This window comes from Plasmodium fragile, assembly GCF_000956335.1.
Source record: "Plasmodium fragile strain nilgiri unplaced genomic scaffold supercont1.43, whole genome shotgun sequence".
In the NCBI taxonomy this organism is placed as follows: Eukaryota; Apicomplexa; class Aconoidasida; order Haemosporida; family Plasmodiidae; genus Plasmodium; species Plasmodium fragile.
The window spans coordinates 80610-99329 of NW_012192623.1; the positions used below are offsets into that span (position 1 = coordinate 80610).

The 18720-nt window shown below is 31.5% G+C and overlaps 5 protein-coding genes across 5 annotated transcripts; 2 read left to right on the plus strand and 3 right to left on the minus strand.

The window, feature by feature from the left end:
- Positions 1 to 1307: 1307 nt before the first annotated feature.
- Positions 1308 to 1803, plus strand: AK88_03631 (uncharacterized protein; the record flags this gene model as incomplete). The annotated part of the gene is made up of 2 exons (XM_012481242.1): positions 1308 to 1472; positions 1636 to 1803. The coding sequence occupies 2 exons, from the start codon at positions 1308 to 1310 to the stop codon at positions 1801 to 1803; spliced, it is 333 nt and encodes a 110-aa protein (XP_012336665.1).
- A 2279-nt stretch (positions 1804 to 4082) lies between these two features.
- AK88_03632 (uncharacterized protein) lies at positions 4083 to 5723 on the minus strand (the record flags this gene model as incomplete). The annotated part of the gene is made up of 1 exon (XM_012481243.1): positions 4083 to 5723. One exon carries the CDS (start codon positions 5721 to 5723, stop codon positions 4083 to 4085), a length of 1641 nt encoding a protein of 546 aa, XP_012336666.1.
- Positions 5724 to 7804: 2081 nt separating this feature from the next.
- Positions 7805 to 8664, minus strand: AK88_03633 (uncharacterized protein; the record flags this gene model as incomplete). The annotated part of the gene is made up of 2 exons (XM_012481244.1): positions 7805 to 7993; positions 8110 to 8664. The coding sequence occupies 2 exons, from the start codon at positions 8662 to 8664 to the stop codon at positions 7805 to 7807; spliced, it is 744 nt and encodes a 247-aa protein (XP_012336667.1).
- A 2430-nt stretch (positions 8665 to 11094) lies between these two features.
- AK88_03634 (uncharacterized protein) lies at positions 11095 to 12591 on the minus strand (the record flags this gene model as incomplete). Its single annotated transcript, XM_012481245.1, has 1 exon — positions 11095 to 12591. One exon carries the CDS (start codon positions 12589 to 12591, stop codon positions 11095 to 11097), a length of 1497 nt encoding a protein of 498 aa, XP_012336668.1.
- A 3421-nt stretch (positions 12592 to 16012) lies between these two features.
- Positions 16013 to 18274, plus strand: AK88_03635 (uncharacterized protein; the record flags this gene model as incomplete). The annotated part of the gene is made up of 1 exon (XM_012481246.1): positions 16013 to 18274. One exon carries the CDS (start codon positions 16013 to 16015, stop codon positions 18272 to 18274), a length of 2262 nt encoding a protein of 753 aa, XP_012336669.1.
- Positions 18275 to 18720: the final 446 nt, after the last annotated feature.

Below are 18720 nucleotides of genomic sequence, written 5' to 3' on the forward strand. Positions count from 1 at the left end.
TCATGCTCTTCAAATTCTTCGCATTTTTTACACTTCAAATTAATGTTGCCATTTTTTGTTCATTCGTTTTAAAGCATTTGTATACGTTGCCCATTATTCATCCTCATGAATGTAACTTAATGTTTATATATTTCTTTAAGCGCTCTTTTTTCTCATGAAGATTCATTCCTGCAGGTATCTTTACAATGCTTCAAATTAATTCACATGTCATAAAATACTGCATAGTTTTCTTTCATTTTATTATTCTTGATGTTTCTAATTGTTTTAATTATATAAACGATAAAAAATGACCAAATTATTGAAGTAGAAAAAAAATCGAAATAGTGATGCTGCAGAAATGAACTTTTTATTTATAAATAAAACGAATATTCCTTAAGAAGACACATATAACAACTCGAACGCATCCTGAAATAACACATTGGAAACAATACCATTAAAGATGCCGCTATTTCTGCTACGTAAACGTGATTTATACCTTACATAACTCCATGCCTAATTCTACATTTCTTTTTTTTTTTTACTGTTGCAAAACCTGTGGCTGCAGAGAATTATTCTATTTCGTACATTTATAATTAATGGCAAAAAAAAAAATAAAATAAAAAAAAATACGAATGACAAAATTTTAGCAGTTCCGAAATAATCTAATTTTAATTTAAAAAAAAAAATTATTATTTCTATTCCCTCCTTCTTAAGCAAAACTTCTTGTGTGGTTAATTGTTCTATGCATGATATATAATTGTAGCATCAATTTAAATCGCAATTTTGTAATGTTTTAATTTGCCATTTTATTCTTGCGCCTTAGCATAATTTTGCAAATTTAAAAATAAAATTATTGTAAAATTTTTAGTCCAATTTTTATCCCCAATATAGGAAATATTATTGAATAAAATAGAACTAATAACAAAACATGTTACTTGTATTTTTCTTTATGTTGACATATAAATCCATTTGTACCTAAAATCCCCTTTTTCCATTTAACCTCAAAAATATTACAAGAACGTTACTCCATTTATTATTTTAATACAAGCAGTAGAGTATATTTTCTGATTTTTATAATTTTTTTTTCACCATTGATCTAACTTTTCTATAGGTAACAAAAATAGAAACGAATAAATGCTATGAATTGTAATTGAGAACTCTGAGCTTTTATGAATAAATTAATTGTCTACATGTACAAAAATGACACAGAATAATATTATACGTATATATACATATGTGGACACAAAAAATTAATAATATTTCACATCAATGTTAATTTTCTTTTTTTTGTTGTTGTTTTGCTTTATTTAAAGGTACCCTTGTTGAAAATGACATCTGATAATAACTCTGTGACTAGTGAAGACTTAAAAAACATTCATAGCGAATTGTCTAATGTAATATCAGCTGATGTGGTAACTGCAAATTCTAGACTCATATTCATCTTAGCTACTACGCTTATTGTGATCTACCTAGGATTGATCTCTTCCGTTGGGGTACGAATGGAGGAATACTGCTTTCCTTCGGCATGGTTGAACAATGTCCCAAAACATTTTTGCAATACGTGTACCTATATTTATACATACGCCTGTTTATTATATATACATTGTATACATTACATATGTAATGTGCAATTTACCTTTTCATTTATCCTTTCAGGTACCTCTTAATGTAGAGGAAGGATTAGCCAACGCCGAATTTATTGATTTGCCGATAGATGATGACATACCTAACTCTGGTGACGCACAGGAAACCGCGGAACAACCAGACATGGACAAATCCAACGAATCGGAAAGGGAAAGTGAAAGTTATTCTGACGAAAATTAGCAAAAATGAAATAAAAGCAATTACGAAGGCGTTCATATCTACCTGCCTTACTAATAATGGTGACTTCTAATCAATCAGATAAATTCAGACATACGTGAAACTTGTTAGACAAAGCTTTTCCCATCGTTACAATAGCCCCATCATCAGTTATTTTCCCCTTTGAAGTGTACACGAAGATTATCCTTTTTTATGTGCACATGAGTATATTCCTATCAAACATAATACATAACTGAACCATGGTTAATCCCTACGTTAAAACGTAAATTGGGCTGTCCTTCGGATTATCATATTGTGAACGTTCACAAAATCGTGAACATATATAATTTTATGTTATGCATACATAAAATGTACAGGCATCAGAACTGTTACAAACCTTTTAGTAAAATAATGCTTTCCTGCCTTCTTTACCCTATTTAAGGTAGGAAAAAAAAAAAAAGTGTACACTGTTCATGCTAATTTAAGTGGATTATATTGTTTTTTTTTTTTTTTTTTTTTTTTTTTTTTTTTTTTTTTTTTTTTTTTTTTTACACATATCTTTGCCTTTTCTTCTAAGTATTCTTTAAACAACATATGCTTCATTCTACGCTTTCATTTTCATTCTCATTTTTTCAAATGCAAAACATATAATTTTTATAAGTACCCCTCTGAATATACAAACAACATAATTATATATGTTATGTACCACCCCCCAAATTCAATCATCATTATGAGTAATCATAATATGATAACTACATGGATAATACCTTCACTTTCGCTGAAGGTCAAGTCTTACGTGAAAAGCCCATTATGATAGCAACCCCCGTTTCAGGTTCATCCGTACAAAAATGTGTTATATATTTTAAGTGCACACACATCGTTTTCCCTATTAATACACTATTTCTGTTTCATCAGCGCAACTTTGTAGAACGAATATATGTTGCCTTCCCGAAATGATGTTATCACCATTTTCGTGTTGTAAAATCCAAAATTGTGTTAACAAAAGCACGGTTATGGACACATATATGAAATAAAAAAATGCGTAAACATATAAAACCCTTTTTATATTTCAGAAATATTTTCTCCTCTTTTGTGCATTTCACACGTATGAATGGAACACTGCTTAATGCAATAATCCGTGAAAATTATATGCATTATACTTTCTACACACTTCACCTTTTAGTATGCAATTTCTTCAGACATGCCAATTTAACAGAACTTTTAATTTATATGTATAAAGTAATTCCTTTTTAAAAACTGTATGAGGGCATTTTATGTGGGAACAAGTTGTTCATTAGGGGGTATATGTGTATTTATTTCATATAATTTGTTCTCGTAAAAGTTGTTCAATTTGGACATGAATTCCACTGGTCTTATTTATTGGTGTACAAGCTGGCCCATTTCATAACCTCCATGGAGTAACAATGTATCCACTTTTTTTTTTTTTTTTTTGCCAATCATCTGTGTCATAAGCATGCCGCAATTATTTACCACTATACTTGTAAATTTTCTTTGATAAAAAGATTTATTCCTACTTTTTACGTCATTTATATCACCTTTTAAAAGCATCTGAACGAATTCGTTATTATGGAAAATTTAATTTAAAGAATCTGCGTATAATATAATTGCAATAGTGTTCTTAAAAATTAAAAAATTTGCGCACGAAGCTTTTTAAAAATATTCATAAATATGCACAATATGTGAATGTAAATTTCGTCACGACATTTAAAGCATTTACACTTGGGAATTTTTTCCCACGTTGATTTTTGTTTTCCAAAAAATGTATGTGCCAAACAAAGGATGCAAACATGTATGGTTTAAAATTTCCTATTTTTCTTAACAAACATTCATGCATAACTTCTTTTTAATCATAATTATTTCCCAACATGTGTGTACATATGTGTTAATGGGTAAATCTTCCTAAATGGCTGAGCTCTGTAAAAATTTTAAAACCCATTCTCCAACATGCATCATCACAGCACATATATTCATCACATTATTGTGTTTTTTAAAATATACTTGCAGCACTGTTCAGAACATTCTTCATCATGATAAGACGTACAAACTCGTTTCACATTATTTAAAAAAAAAAAAAAAAAAAGACAATAAAAATTGTCTTATTTATCTTACAAATGTAGAACAGAATAAGAATTACTTTTCTTTTAATATTTCAAAATATTTTGATAAAGAAAGTTATTCTGTAATATGTACAACAAAGAAATTGCAATGATTTTGTACACATTATTATTCGTTTCGTTCTTATTTAAATCCTAAATATATAACCACATATCTTGTATTCACCGTTAAAGCAAATTTTTTGCATCATTTAATGTATGTTCTAATGAAGCGATTAAACTAACATAATCCCCAAAAATATTATCCTCGTAATTAGTTATCTGATATTCGCAATATTGAAATTTTAAATGTAATTTACATATATTATACATTATACTACATATTTGACGCCTCATCATTAAATAATTATAGGTGATTATTATATCTTCAATTGATTGCACACGTGGGCAAAAACCACTGAGATCATTATATGTCTTAAAGAATTGTTGACACAATTGTGAATTATGCTCTATAAACTCTAGTACAACTAATAAGTTGTTTATTAAAGCTGAAGTAAAATAAAACTCACTACGTTCTATTAGTTCTTTTTCAACAACTTTAATCATCAATGGCCTAAGTGTTACAATAGCATAACTGAGAGTATAATGTAAGGATGTCAAAAGAATATCATCCCTATATATATAGTGTTTAGGTAAAGGGAAATGTTGTGAAATAAGCAATGCATCTTTCCTAATTTTAGTACGTTTTCGAGCAAAGAAAGATAATATATTTTTTACACACGATATATTCTTAACTTGGTAAAAAATCATATCTCCCACGATCTCACGTTCGCTATTAGTCAAATGCCTAGTTTTACGTATCTCTTTTAATCTTTCAACTGCATTACTATTTTTCATATTTTTTTCTTGTATAATCCTTATTTTTGCATCATTAAAATTGCAAATGTCACTTTTTTCCTCAGATAAATATGTTCCCATATTATTGTTAAAAAAACGGTATATGTTAAAACATGTGTTTGTTTTACCAAGATACTCCAACAGATAACTATAGCATGGTAGATATTTAATGCGTTGTTGGATATATAAAGAATTAATTCTTGCCAAAGATAAATTACCGATCATTGTAGTATTTAAAAAATCAAATAATTGAATATTCATGAAATCATCAAAATGTAACATTTCGAATAATTCCGTTTCACTTTTCTGTTCAAAGTTTTCCTGTACTACTCCAAAAGGCATACGAATATTGTCAAAGTCAATACCTTTCGACAAATATAACGGATACTCATTATGCAATTGAGAAATTTCTTCTGGTCCGTGTATCCTTGCCTTCAAATATCCCTCTATTACTTCCTCATTAATTTCATAAGGTATTTTACTACATTCCATTAGTACATGTCTAAACTCATGTATCTCCGGGTCATTCGTATTTTTCGGCGTTTGCTCTGGTTCGTCTTTTGATGGTGATTCACTTGAACTTGTTTCCTTTTCTTGTACATGTTCCAACTGTACTTCTTCTTCATATTTCCCCTTGTATTTTTTATTATCTTCTAATTCATCATATGCTGGCCTTGAAAATGATCTGCTTCTTCTTGGGCATGCTTCTCCAGATTCAATTTCCTCCTCCTCTCCAACTGCACACTCTTTTTCAGATTTTTTCTGTTCGTCTGCTTCTTCCTCCAAAGTGTCAAAAGAAAAAAGTTTTATAACTTCTATAATAGTATCATCACATGAGCCTTTCCTGTCTCCTGATTTTACACCACACTCAGGTTCATTTTCAGCTAAAACTACTTTTCTCACACATCTGTATTGCATGAAATATGTATGAATATAGGATAAAACTATGGCCAATTTGTAGAAATATTTCATTTTAAGACACAGTATATGCAGGAAAAAAAAAAAAAAATGTAGAATATATATAACACAATTTTATTTTCGGCAACAACGTTAATATCACAGTTGAACGCTCTTATATTGTATTATTTGCATTACATGAGTAATTTAAAACCTTAACTGTACCTCATAAAATAAGAAGAGCAACAGATAGGAAGCAACAGTTAACTATAGACACAATTAGTATCGATGCAAATTCAACAAAAAAGTGAAATCCTAAAACGTATGTTACCACTAAAATGCGCATACTAAACAAACACATAAAAATATTAACTTGATCACATTTTATTTTTGTACAATAAGCCTACTTCAGCACTCTTATGTTACAATCATATTTATTTACTTTCGTGTTCTGCACTAGTTAGATATCAATAAATTTATAGGCAAGCAACAACATTCTATACTTATTTTGCCTTTTTTAATCATACAGCTTTCCTCTCTTTACAGAATTTTTCATTGTTCATATGAAGCACGAACTAAGCTTTTTTCTGCTTACGAATTATAGTGTTGTGTACTTGTCAAGTGTTCTTAATTAGTACGATCGCGGATAAATGATTAAAGAAAAAAAAAAGTAACACCATAAAATGAATGGAAACTGTTAAATGAATTTATTCCCATGCGAAATTAAATTAAAACACGTTGGAAAAATATGCTATGAAAATACTCGTCTGCTATGGATTTAACAAATTACGGTCAGGGTTTAGGGGTTCTACAAATTAAATAAAAAGAACAAACGCCACTTGCGGCATGCAGGCATACGAAAATGTAAGGGTTATACGTGTGTTGATGATTTAGTTGAAATAAATTTATATATATATTTTTTTTTTTTTCACAACATATGATATGTTTTTTTTACATTTAATCCACACACATAAATGACTTGAACGTATACTCGTCAAATAGGCTTATTTTTATTTATAAAATTATTAAATTACATTTTTTTTTAATCTAGGAAATAGATATGCCTGTGGGTTCGCATGTATGTGGTATTAAATAGACCTCTACCATCATGATTTATAATTCTTCTTGTGAGAAAAGCAATTCAGAAATAATAACAGATTAAAGTTTATTTTGTTCTCATCATTTTGTGTTAATTTAAATGTAATTATTAGTGGCTGTAAGGAGTTTTCTTTTTTGTTCTTTTTTGCATATGCATATCATTAACCAGTTCATTTTTTTTTTTTTTTTTTACATGCTCACAGAATAGTTCTTACATTACAGGAAGAACAAAAAAAAAAAAAAAATGCATGCCGTTTTTCAATCAAATAAAATAATTTCTTAAAAAGAAGAAAAATTTGATATATTCTGCTTCCTAATTAAATGCAAAACTTAAATAATTGTACCATTCTTTAGTTTTTCTCTAAATGACTTCTACACAGAATAATTGTACCACACATAACTGTGCCTATATAATTAGTATAAAATTACTCCCACGCTGAAGGAAACGAGAAATAATGTACATCTCATTTCAATCGACACATTTTTTTCTAACATTAAGATGCACTACTATTTAGTAAAAAATTGTGTGAAAAAATTGACTTAATAAAAAAATTCATTTATTTTTCTATTATACATGTTAATTTTTAAAAACATATACAAAATAAAATTGTTCTAGTGTACAATAGTATACAATGGGAAAATAAACACTTATACACATTTTAGGACACTCCGAAAGGGAAAAATCCTTTTTGAAATGCTGTGTATTTAAGCACTGTGTTTAGAAGGAAAATTATCGATGGTCAATATTTTAGGGATCTCTTTTTTTGTTCGTTCGGGAATACGTAAAATTAATGTACAAAAATTTAGACCCATGCTTTATTTAATTTATCTTACATTGGTGAATAAAAAATATTGAATGGTTAATCATTTACTGCATGAACACTTTTTGAATATAAAAAGGTAAATGCTCCATTTTTATATATAGAAAATATAAGGAATAATTCAAAAAATGTGATATATTATTATTAGAATCTCAGTGAACTCAAAAAGAACGAATCATACTTTGAACCAAAAAGATAACCTTTATCCCCATAGTCCATCTTATCATTGCTTTCAGCCTAATCCTCATCGTCACTTTCATCGCTTCCACCTTCCTCCACAGTATAAAGTGATTCATGATAAGGTCTTCCCCTTCGCCTCCTACGTTGTGCATTAGACATATTCTGGTAATCCGCATGTAGTCTTCTCAACATGTCATTTAATTGAACCTCTTCACTTTTTTTATTATTGCTTATCTCACAAATATTCTAAATGATGCATTAAAAATTGAGAAAAAAAAATTATTGCAGTTCAATGTATACAAAATTTGTGGAACAATTAAAAATGAATATAAATACATATGAATATGAACATATCTCCTTACCAAAATTATTATAGCCATCCATATAGCAACAGATATCAGAACCATTGTTGTTATCCAAAGAGGTAGATAAAAGTTAAACGAATGATGTGGAATCCTAGTTTCATTTGTGGTGATATTCATATATGATGGAGAAGTTGTATTAATAGTGGTAGCAGTACCATTTTCCACCATATCTCGAAGTGTGCTCATGGTATAGTTTGCCGATTCTGTAAGGACTTCGCCTAATGTAGATACATTTGTTCCTACTGTTGTGTTTATTGCATCACGCACAAAATTTTGTGCTCCAGTAGTTGCAGATGTAACTATATCTTCAAGAAGGGACACACTAGGCTGTGTAGTTGTATTGGCAAGTAATCCATGAAATGCAATATTATTAGGTGCGTCTGTAGGTAACTCTCCTCTAAAAGGAGAACTGAATGGTGTGCTCATTGCAGTAGAAGTCGTTGGTGAACTACTAATGTTCATATTAGAAACTGCACTTTCAAGTAATGTTATTAATGTGGAAGTAGGAGATCCATCTGTTAATCCAGGTGTAGTTAAATTTCGTTCAGCCATATTTTCCAGTTGTACTCTTAAATAAATATATGTATGTGTGTAACTATTAATAAAGAATAGCCACCACTTCCTTCTTCAATTTCGTGTGTAATAATGGAATATACTTCAGAAGGTTCTTCTATATAAAATTAATTCGGAAATCACAAAGAGAGCAAACTCCAGATTGTGAACTTCGTCAACAAAATTATATTTAGCATAAATATTATGTCTTCTACAGTGTGTTTTTCAATTTTTTTTTTTCTAACCGGCACTAAATAGTATTTATCCTCCAACTTCGGAAAGCACAATTTTGTGTGCTCGTTCGAATTCCCGACACACAAAAGGTGATGAATGCTGTTAGTGGCCACTCGGTTTTTTACTTTTGTAAAAGGTGTGCATTGGAAGTCAACAATGATAAGATAAACGGAACTTTTAACGCATTAACATGCAAAATTTCCGTTATGTGTTCTACACAGTTTCAAAATGCACCTTTTTAAGTAGTTTTACATTTATACTATATACATACATGTAACGAACACATCAATGAATTGTTCTGATAAAATGTATATTTCAAAAAAATGGAAAAATTGACTTTGCTTAATTTTCACTATTTATCATACACAACAAAATTTTTTACTTCTCAAGAAATTGTAAAAAGAGTATGAAAAATAATGCAGAAAAATAATTATGTAGCATTTACATTTTTTTCTTTCAATTTGGGGTTTAAAAAAATACGTATGTCTGCATATCCTTTACACACTTAGAAGTAAAAACATTTAAAAACAGCGTTATCAGATGTAGAATAATTTTTCGCATTAACCTACCTATGGTTCTGTCGTGCCACTAAATATTACCAATTATTGACATTTTGCGAACAACGTGCAATGGCCCTTCAACCCCTTATCTCACAACCTTAAGTGTCTTAACTGTTCTGTGTTCACTTCTCTGGTTTAGCATGCATTGCAACTGAAAAATATCTTCTGTTTTTTGTTATGTGCTTTCTTGTTTTTGAGCTTTTTATGATCTTATTCCGTTTTGTGCATTTTTCGTTCCCTTTGTATTCCTGGGGAGTCATATTCAATATGTTGATCTGTAAGGACAAAGTCAAAATTGTATCATTTTGTGCAAAAATGTGGAAGTATACAAACTACATGATTAAAAAAAAGGTCATTAATGAAAGGATTTTCTTTTCTTGCTTTATTTTTTTTCGAGGTTTTATTTTTATCCGAACATGTTCCACCAGGATATAGAAAATGAGTCATATTTTGAGAAGTAACAGAGAAGTATCTTTTAAAGAATTGCAAAATATATGTGCGCTTAATATTTAATATAATTTTATCAACATTCGTAAAGCCTAATTCAGAGTTCGTAAATGCACCTAGACAAATGAAAATACACGGATGAACGGTATTAACCCCAAAGTACAATTGGTGCCTCATCAGGCCGATTCTTTTTTTTTTTTTTTTTTTTATGTAATCCAAATGGGTTGTGCTAAAAAGCAAGGTGTAGCCCACGTACAACACTGCAACTTGTTCACCAATATGACTGCCAAATCACGTCGTGCTGTTCTCATTTTTATAGAACTTTCACACTGTCACTCATTAATTAATAGTTTTTCCAGTTTTCAACATTTTGAGTTCTAACTGTAACTAGATATAGGCATAAAAAAAGGTTACCCCTTTGACCAAGCGTTAAATGTCATTCGTATTTATTTTTGCCACCCAATTTAGTTAGCATGAATGGCCTCACTTCCACTTTACAAAGACACAGCGTAACACTTAATGGTAAGGTACTCCAACTCCTGTGCATGGTATCATTGCATATATTTGTGAAGGCTTTGTTTTATTTTATGCATCTTTGTTGGTTTATTTTTTTTTAACATTATATGCCTTATCTATGCGTAGGAAAATTGCCAAAAATGCATAAAAAGAAAAAGAAAGCAGTGGGCACCTGCTACAACATAGCGTACCTCAATTTTCAATTTAATAATAACCAACTAATCATTTAATACACGTTTCAAAATGCAGAACAATCCTGTGAACGCCCTCCTTGTATGCATTAACGCGAAAACGAATAAGCAATTCCGATTTGCCAATTTGTTATGACCCTGCTACTTTACACATTCTCCCATATATGTACGTACGGGTGCATATTTACATCACCCCAGTGTTGTCCCTTTATGTGCTAAAATTCCCTTTTCCTATGAACAAGGAATCTGCATCAACGTGGCGATTCCTTCCACATTAACCTCAAATTTTTTTTAGAAAGTTTGACGAAAGAAGGTGTGCACTATTGTTATGAAGTGGCAATATAAACGCATAATTACTAAAATGTACACTTTTTACACAGAAACAAGTACAGCTGGGGAGTAATACAAGTGGTGCTAGCCGAGTAAGCACTTGGACGAATGAGTATAAGCAAACGTGCATACTTCGAACCAGCTATAGTAAATCAAACAATGGGCCTACTTTTAAAGTCAAACCAGTTGGCACTTTTATCATACATGCTCATTTTAGGCCTCAAATAGTGCGGACACGCGTTGTCTTCACCGCTGAAATGCTCCCCCTTAACATCCTCCTCGTCACACACGTCATACCCCAAAATATTGATGGTATTTTTATCTAAAAATTTAGGTGAACAAAATGAATTCTTCTGAATATAGCTATATTCATAAATCAAGTTTTGTATTTTCTCCTTAAATTCTAAAATATCATCCATAGTTAGATATTCCAAATAGTGGTGCAGGTGTGCCTTTCTTTTAAATAACTTATTAAATCTTTCCAAAATTTGTAAAAAGGTGTTTCGTATTTCACACGAATTAATTAGACACAGTAAACTATATGGCTGGTTTAAAGGAGGTACATGGCATAAGCCTATTTTGGTGGCATCCCTATTGTACCGTAAAATATTCAAATTATTCTTCGTTAATAATATATTCTTGGTAACATCTGAAATGTTGATATTTCCCCGAACTAAAAAAGCCATAGATAAACTGAGACCATCCTTGGGGTTGGCAATAAGCATTTGATTATTATGATTCAAAACATTTTTAAATAAGTGGTCGAATGTTCTAATATTTTCAGTTTCTGTGCAAGGACTTAAAGATGACAGCATAAAATTAAAAAAAGGGTAAGGAATTAAATTTGTGCATATTTCATTTATATCTACATTTAATGATCCTTCAAATCGCATAGAACTTGTTAAGTTTACAATTACATTAGCCACTATATTATTCATTTTTGAATAATCATTCTTGTCATTTTCTTTATGTTTCAATTTTTTACCATTTAAAATGTTTAACAACGCATCGTTCGAAACGGGTAAAACGCAATTCGAAAACTCGTGAATTTTGGTCAAGGCAAAAGAGCTATTATACGGAGATGTTATCACATCATCGCAAGCCGATGGAAATACGCAATTGCTAAATTTTATCTGTTTATAATTATCAGACAGCATTTCTAAAATGTAGGAACCCAATCCAGAACCCGTTCCACCACCTAATGATGATGTGATATAAAATGATTGCAGCGAATCACATTTTTCTACATTCCTTCTAATTATGTTGTCAATTAAATTCCCATACATTCTTCCATAATGCATATACCCTTGGGACCAATTATTTCCCGCACCGGATTGTTGGGTAAAAATATTATTTTCGTCAAAATAGCAAGAAAGGGAACTTTTCATAATTTCATTTGCTACTCCTGTTTCGGTGTCTATCAATACAGCTCGTGCTTTCAAACTTTCTTTTTGAGTTAAATTAAATTTTTCGCTCTCATTTTCGAAAAAAGAAGTCACTGAATCGTTCATAAAACTGTATTTTCCTATGAGCTCTTTTTTCTCATTTATTTTTTTGTTTAACTGTTCCTTAATTGCTACAGACCAAAATTCATGTCCGAGCTGATTTCCACACTGTCCCACGTGTAAAAATAGAATTTCTCGCACCATGGAGTGTTCCTATGCTATAGCCTTCCTTTTAACTCACAGTTTTTTACAGATAAAACCGTTCCTTCGCTTTATCATTAATTAAGAATACCTATTTTACTCATGCGTAAAAGAGCTTCTCTTCTGTGTCATGAAAATGTTCATTCTGTGGAATCATTTTTTCGATTCCTTATGCATGTGGAAATATTATATTTTTCTTCTCCATCTCCCATCGCGCTTTTATGTCTTCCACGTCTCAAACCAAAGTTGCACATATTCATATTGCACATACGCATTTAAATTATGCCTTCCACTCGTTAATATAACCCATTTTTCTATATAATAATTTGATCCACCTGCCCCCATTCTGTTAATCACGACTATTTAATTACGCACTGTTTCATTAAAGATTATATTTTTTTTAGAACACATGTAACCGCGCAGAGACAAAACGTGCATATCAGCCATTTCTATTTTCCTTTTTTTTTTTTTTGCAAAAAAACATGTTGACTCAATAAAAACACCACAAGGAAATCACTATAAAAAAGTGAACGCAATTTTGCGTGAAAATAATTTAACCTTTATTTGAGCTTTATATCATCTCAACAAGGGGTAAAAAAAAAAAAAATAAAATTCATAAGGAATGATCGTAGATTTTCCCGTCTACCTGGGATTACCTAAAAATGATCCGAATGGGCACAATGTATTTGTTATATCCAAAGGAACACATCATTTTTCAAAATAATTTACTCTTCATTTGGTAGAAAATGATGGAAATACTCAAAGTGAATCACCAAAAAAAAAAAAAAGAAAATGTGCAGTTATCTTTTCCCATTGTTTAATCCTAAAAGGTGAAATATACTAACAACATAGAATCCACGTCATACCTTATTAATGTTATTGTACAAGGTAGACATTAACCCTTTTTGAGACACATGTATTCCTGCGACATCGAAGTAACAAAACTGAGATGGTGTCCTACACGCACAAAAAAAAAAAAAAAAAAAAAAGGAAACGACAGTTTTGATGCTTTACGAAAGTATGCCTTTTTAAAAAAACAGTTTAAAATAGGTACAAGTCAAAAAGGGCAAATACTCCACCATGTACCCATAAAACAAATTGCTTAAATGTTATCAATGCATAAGGAAGCGATGGATTGGTAGAAGAAGCATGCCTCCTTGTGAGGCTTGCCCTCCCTTTTCCTTCAAATGAGGCATATGTTTTCGAGATATTACTAGCCCATTTTGTCGCATTTTCGTTGATCCTTTACAGCTGCCACGTGGCGATTGCATGCAAAAGGATAGACATGTTACGCGTTCACATGAAGGGCTTACTTTTCGAATTTAAGGGAATGGCGTGTTTCGCGTTATAACAACTGGCGCACACTTTAATTTTTACCCTATGCAAATGTGATTATAATTCAGGTCTCATGCACAAACATATTTGTCGCACGTTATCTGATAATCCACCATCGAAAAGCGATATGTCAAATTCACCATTCGGAGTTATAAAAAATGATGCTACGTTGGTACTTATTTATTTACCTTCCATCCAATGAACATTCTGCTTGCCATAAAATAGTTCTATGCACTTAAATTCCTATATTATGATCATGTTTACCTTCTACAATCGTGCTTATTCCGTGCATTTGATGCGCCTTATACAGACAGCCCCTCAAAATAGTAAGACTAACGAAAATAATTCCCCCAACCATGTGTTAAGTGATAATTCGATAAGCGCAACAAATAAAAAATAACATAGTGGTCTTCACATTCACACGGAATTAATACAATCCATTTGAGGGGTACATTAGCTCAGCAAACGGAAACAAAACTTTTAATGATATTATGGAGGTAATAAAAAAATGGATAGACCCCCTGGAAAACGCCTGTACAATGCCAGTTTATGTTATTTATTAACCAGTTAAGCAATTTTAAAAGTGGCCTTAACACCACACTTCCATTCTTTATTGTCCCCTATTTTTCACATTTTTCACCTCTGTAAACATTAACGGGAAAATTGTCTTTCGCAGAACTTGTGAAAATTCTGTTGCCCTCACGGGCTTATATTTGTGTATTTCTTTATGATAAATGTATAGAAGTTATTCATACATACAATTTTAAAAAGGGCCCTAATACGCAATATACATGGAAAAAAGGTAAACTCCTGAAACGGCGTTACGTACGTGTGCATGTGTACATATGTTTCATCATCCTTGACTTGCAAAACACACTTCTATTGTTCGCGTGAATTTAAGCATAATGACACCTTGGATGAAAAAGTTAAATATCGTTTATTGTTCCCAACACAGAAATGCAAAAAATGTTTGCATTAAAAAATGCCACAAAAAATTGCAAACACGGAGAAGAACAAATAAGTAAAATTACCTAGCAAAATTGATGGCATGGTTAAAAGAGAATTGGCACGTCCGCAAAATTTTTTTTTTTTTTTTTTTGCAAAAAATTTGACAAAAAAAAAAAAAATTCATCGCCATTTTTACATCTTTGTGAACTTAGTAACATATTTTTTTTCCTTTCGTATTAAAAACATTTTTTTTCTTTTTTTTTTTTTTTTAGATTTGCAACTTTCTGTATTTTTCCATTCCTTTTTAAAATGGATTATACAATGGCATCTTTACGTACTCTAAACCCTTTAAATGTGACTTTTTTCCCCATTTCTCATATCCATACTTAATTTTTACATTAATGCAAAGTACAATTTGTTTGCTTCAAATTGTGGGAACAACAAATAATTTACCCATGTAAAAGATAAATTAAAAAACAAACAAGTGTATTTGCTTATATATATATTTTTACATACATCCATTCGAAGAAGTTTGCTATTAAACAAAAAAGCTTAAGGAGGCATCCCTTAGCAAAAACATAAAAGATATTTTGCGCAAATGTTGAAAAGCATCCGATTTGTTAAACATTATACCCAAGTTTGTGAAATTTCTGTATCTTTTTTTTTTTTTTTGTGTTGTATGATTTAATCATCAATTTTTTTTTTTTTTTTTATCCTTCTGCGCCTATTTGTATAAACCTGGAGCTTTCAACAACTTCGACCATTAACATTGATGAAGTGGGAATGCTTAAAAAGGAATAATAATGAATGAACTGTTTAACTGTATGATATAATCGCAACACAGGGAAACTAATACATTTGACCATTCGCCCTTTTTCTGATATGTAATTATACCTGGTGTAAGTGTGACGTGGTAGCCGCTTATTATTTGTAACGTTAAAACCGTTTTCACAATAAAAAAAAAATATGCCATCAAATCGGACAACTGCGTCAACTGAAGGGGAAGGCCTACAACAGCACGTATACATATGCAATTCCACATAGGTACGTGTAAGCCACAAAGTTGTACCCCTAGCAATACTCCACACATTTGATCTCGATCTTCAGTAATCCCGTCATGCCCAATTAAACACCGTTCAAAATGAGTTTAAACAAAATTAAATACGATGAGCTGGAGGAACTAAGGAGGAAAAATGATGTCCTGATGAACTTGCTAAATAAGTTAATCGCGTCGGATAAGAAAAGGGTATTTCTCTATCCCGTCAATGTGCAGTTTGTTCCAGATTATTTGAACATAATAAAAGAACCAATGGATTTTACCACCATGAAACAGAAAATCCAAAATTATAAATATAGAGACTTTCAAGAATTTGAAAAGGACTTCTTCTTAATTATCAATAACTGTTACACATACAACGACAAAAGTACCATCTACCACAAAATCGCAGAAAATGTAGAAAATTACTATAAAAAGATTACCCCAAAAATATATAGGAAATATCTAAATATACATCTGCTATATCACAGTGAGGATAAGGATATGTTAAATAATACCCTATATGACCCAAACTTAATTGAAGCCAAAAAAACACCCGTTAAGGAAATTAAAAAAAATCTAAGGCCAAAAAAACAAGGAAAGGTAGGTAGACCAAGCAAAGGAAGCATAACTCTTAAAAACGAACACGATGATACGAGTCAACCCGCCAATGTTAATAAAAAAAAAAAAAAAGGTAACAATAAAAATTTAGCAAAGACAAATCTGCACATGCAAGGCAACAACCATTTTTTTGACAACGCCTATGGATCATTTAACGGTATGATCCCAAATGACATGTATGGATATAATAATGATGCATATGCAAGTTTAGAGAATATGCTGGAGCAGGAAAACTTCTCCACAATCTTAGATACCATTCAAAATAGTAATGATAAATCGAAGGATATTTTTGGCATGTTGATTAAAGTACTGTCAGATAATAAGGGCAGCTATGCCCCCCTATGTAACTATGTAAATATGAGCAAATCGTTACGGAAAGTATTTTTTGGAGTTCCCGCTTCATCAAAAAAGAAAAAGAAAATATATTCCCCAACGTGCAGTAGTGAAAATTACTCACAGCTATCCCCAAACAGCGGAAAAAGAAACATAACCGACATGGTGAACATAAGCGATGTTAATGATAGTGCAAACGTAAAAAATAAAAAGAGGAAGCACTCAAATGAAGAGGAGCAGGATAATTACACGGGACACTATTCGCACAGCAGTGCTCAAAACGAGACCGATGCTAAGACTGACACAAGCATTGATAGAGAAGCAAGCTGTGCGGATTGCGAGTCGCCCCCCTGTCAGCTCGACAGTAACGATAATAACAACGCAGACGAATTAAACAATGATAGTGTAGAAGCGGCCGAATGCCAGGATAATCCCCTCGCGGACACATTAAATAACCACTCTGCAGAGGAAGTAAAACCCCCAGATAAGAAAAACACAGAAGAAAACGATTTCGTAACATACAACATTGAAAAAAAAGAATTAACCATGAAACTACTAAACTACAAAGAAAGTGTAAAAAAATTTATCGGAGAATCAAATCTTCCTACATTCATTAATATATTCCCAAACATTTACAACATTCTAGATAATGCTGATTCAAAAAATTTATACTATGCTGCCTTCAATGACTTGAGAGTTTTCGGCTTGGATGTAGCAGATTTTAAAGAATTTAACCAAAAAATCTCCTACAATAAAAATTACCTCATGGGAGTTGGTAGATATCATATAAAAAATGTCCTAACTTTGGACAAAAATCTGTCAAACATAATGCTTAGCGATGGGAGTAAATCTCATTTGTGTGAACAGATAAAATCGTACCTGTCAAATGGGAAAAATAAAGCCCAGAATAGCAGTGCCTCACGGCACCACAGTGAAAGTGAGAAGACCAAACAGTCAGCTACAAACACAGAGAAGTCCGTCCGAACAAGTGAAAATGAAGCAGAAGATACTTCACAACTCGGAATGGGAAGTGCGTCAGAAAATCCCGTTATGCAAAACGTTGAACATGCTAGCAGTTCTAACGTGTACAGTAAAAATGAGGATCATTCTTCCCAAATGCAGAATAAATCACCTACAGGTAGTACCTTTGGGAACAGGCAAAATACGAATAGCCCCCTTGACAACTCTCATTTCATGTACAGTGACACACATTTTAAGGACAATCCGAACTATAACAGTGACCAATTTTCGAGCGATTCATCTGACATTGACAATTTAGATATGAGGAACTTTTTAGACACGTATAATTCATATAGCAAGAGATTTGTAAGGAGGCAACAAATTTACAGAATTTTGAAAAATAGAATTAAAAAGTTGTTTAAAAGAAATGCCATGCAGAAGGCCATGTCGTAAGGGGGTAGCAAAACGTAGCATTCCTCAGAAGGAAAAATGTTTTTCCTCCGAATGGTCTTCCCCTCTCTCTCTGTATGTATATATATGTACCCTCTTTCATATAAATTTGTGTAGATACGCACGATGTATATATACAAGAACAGCGTGAACCGCTGCATCATGCACCGTGCATCGCGTTTGCATTAAAATGCCCATTTTTGTTTTTAAAACGTGATAAATCATCACAAAAAAACAATATATAATATGAAATGTTTCTAATTTAGATAATTAATAAATTGCCCCCGGTGCTACATTTTACTTAGAGTATTGCGTAATTACGAAGCAGTACCATGCTCATCTTTAAGTTATACCCTGTTAGTGTAATGAGGCAGTGGCATAGCAACACAGCGATGCAACGTTTTTAAAGGGGGACACACTTTCTAAAAGTGGCATAACTGATCAAAGGA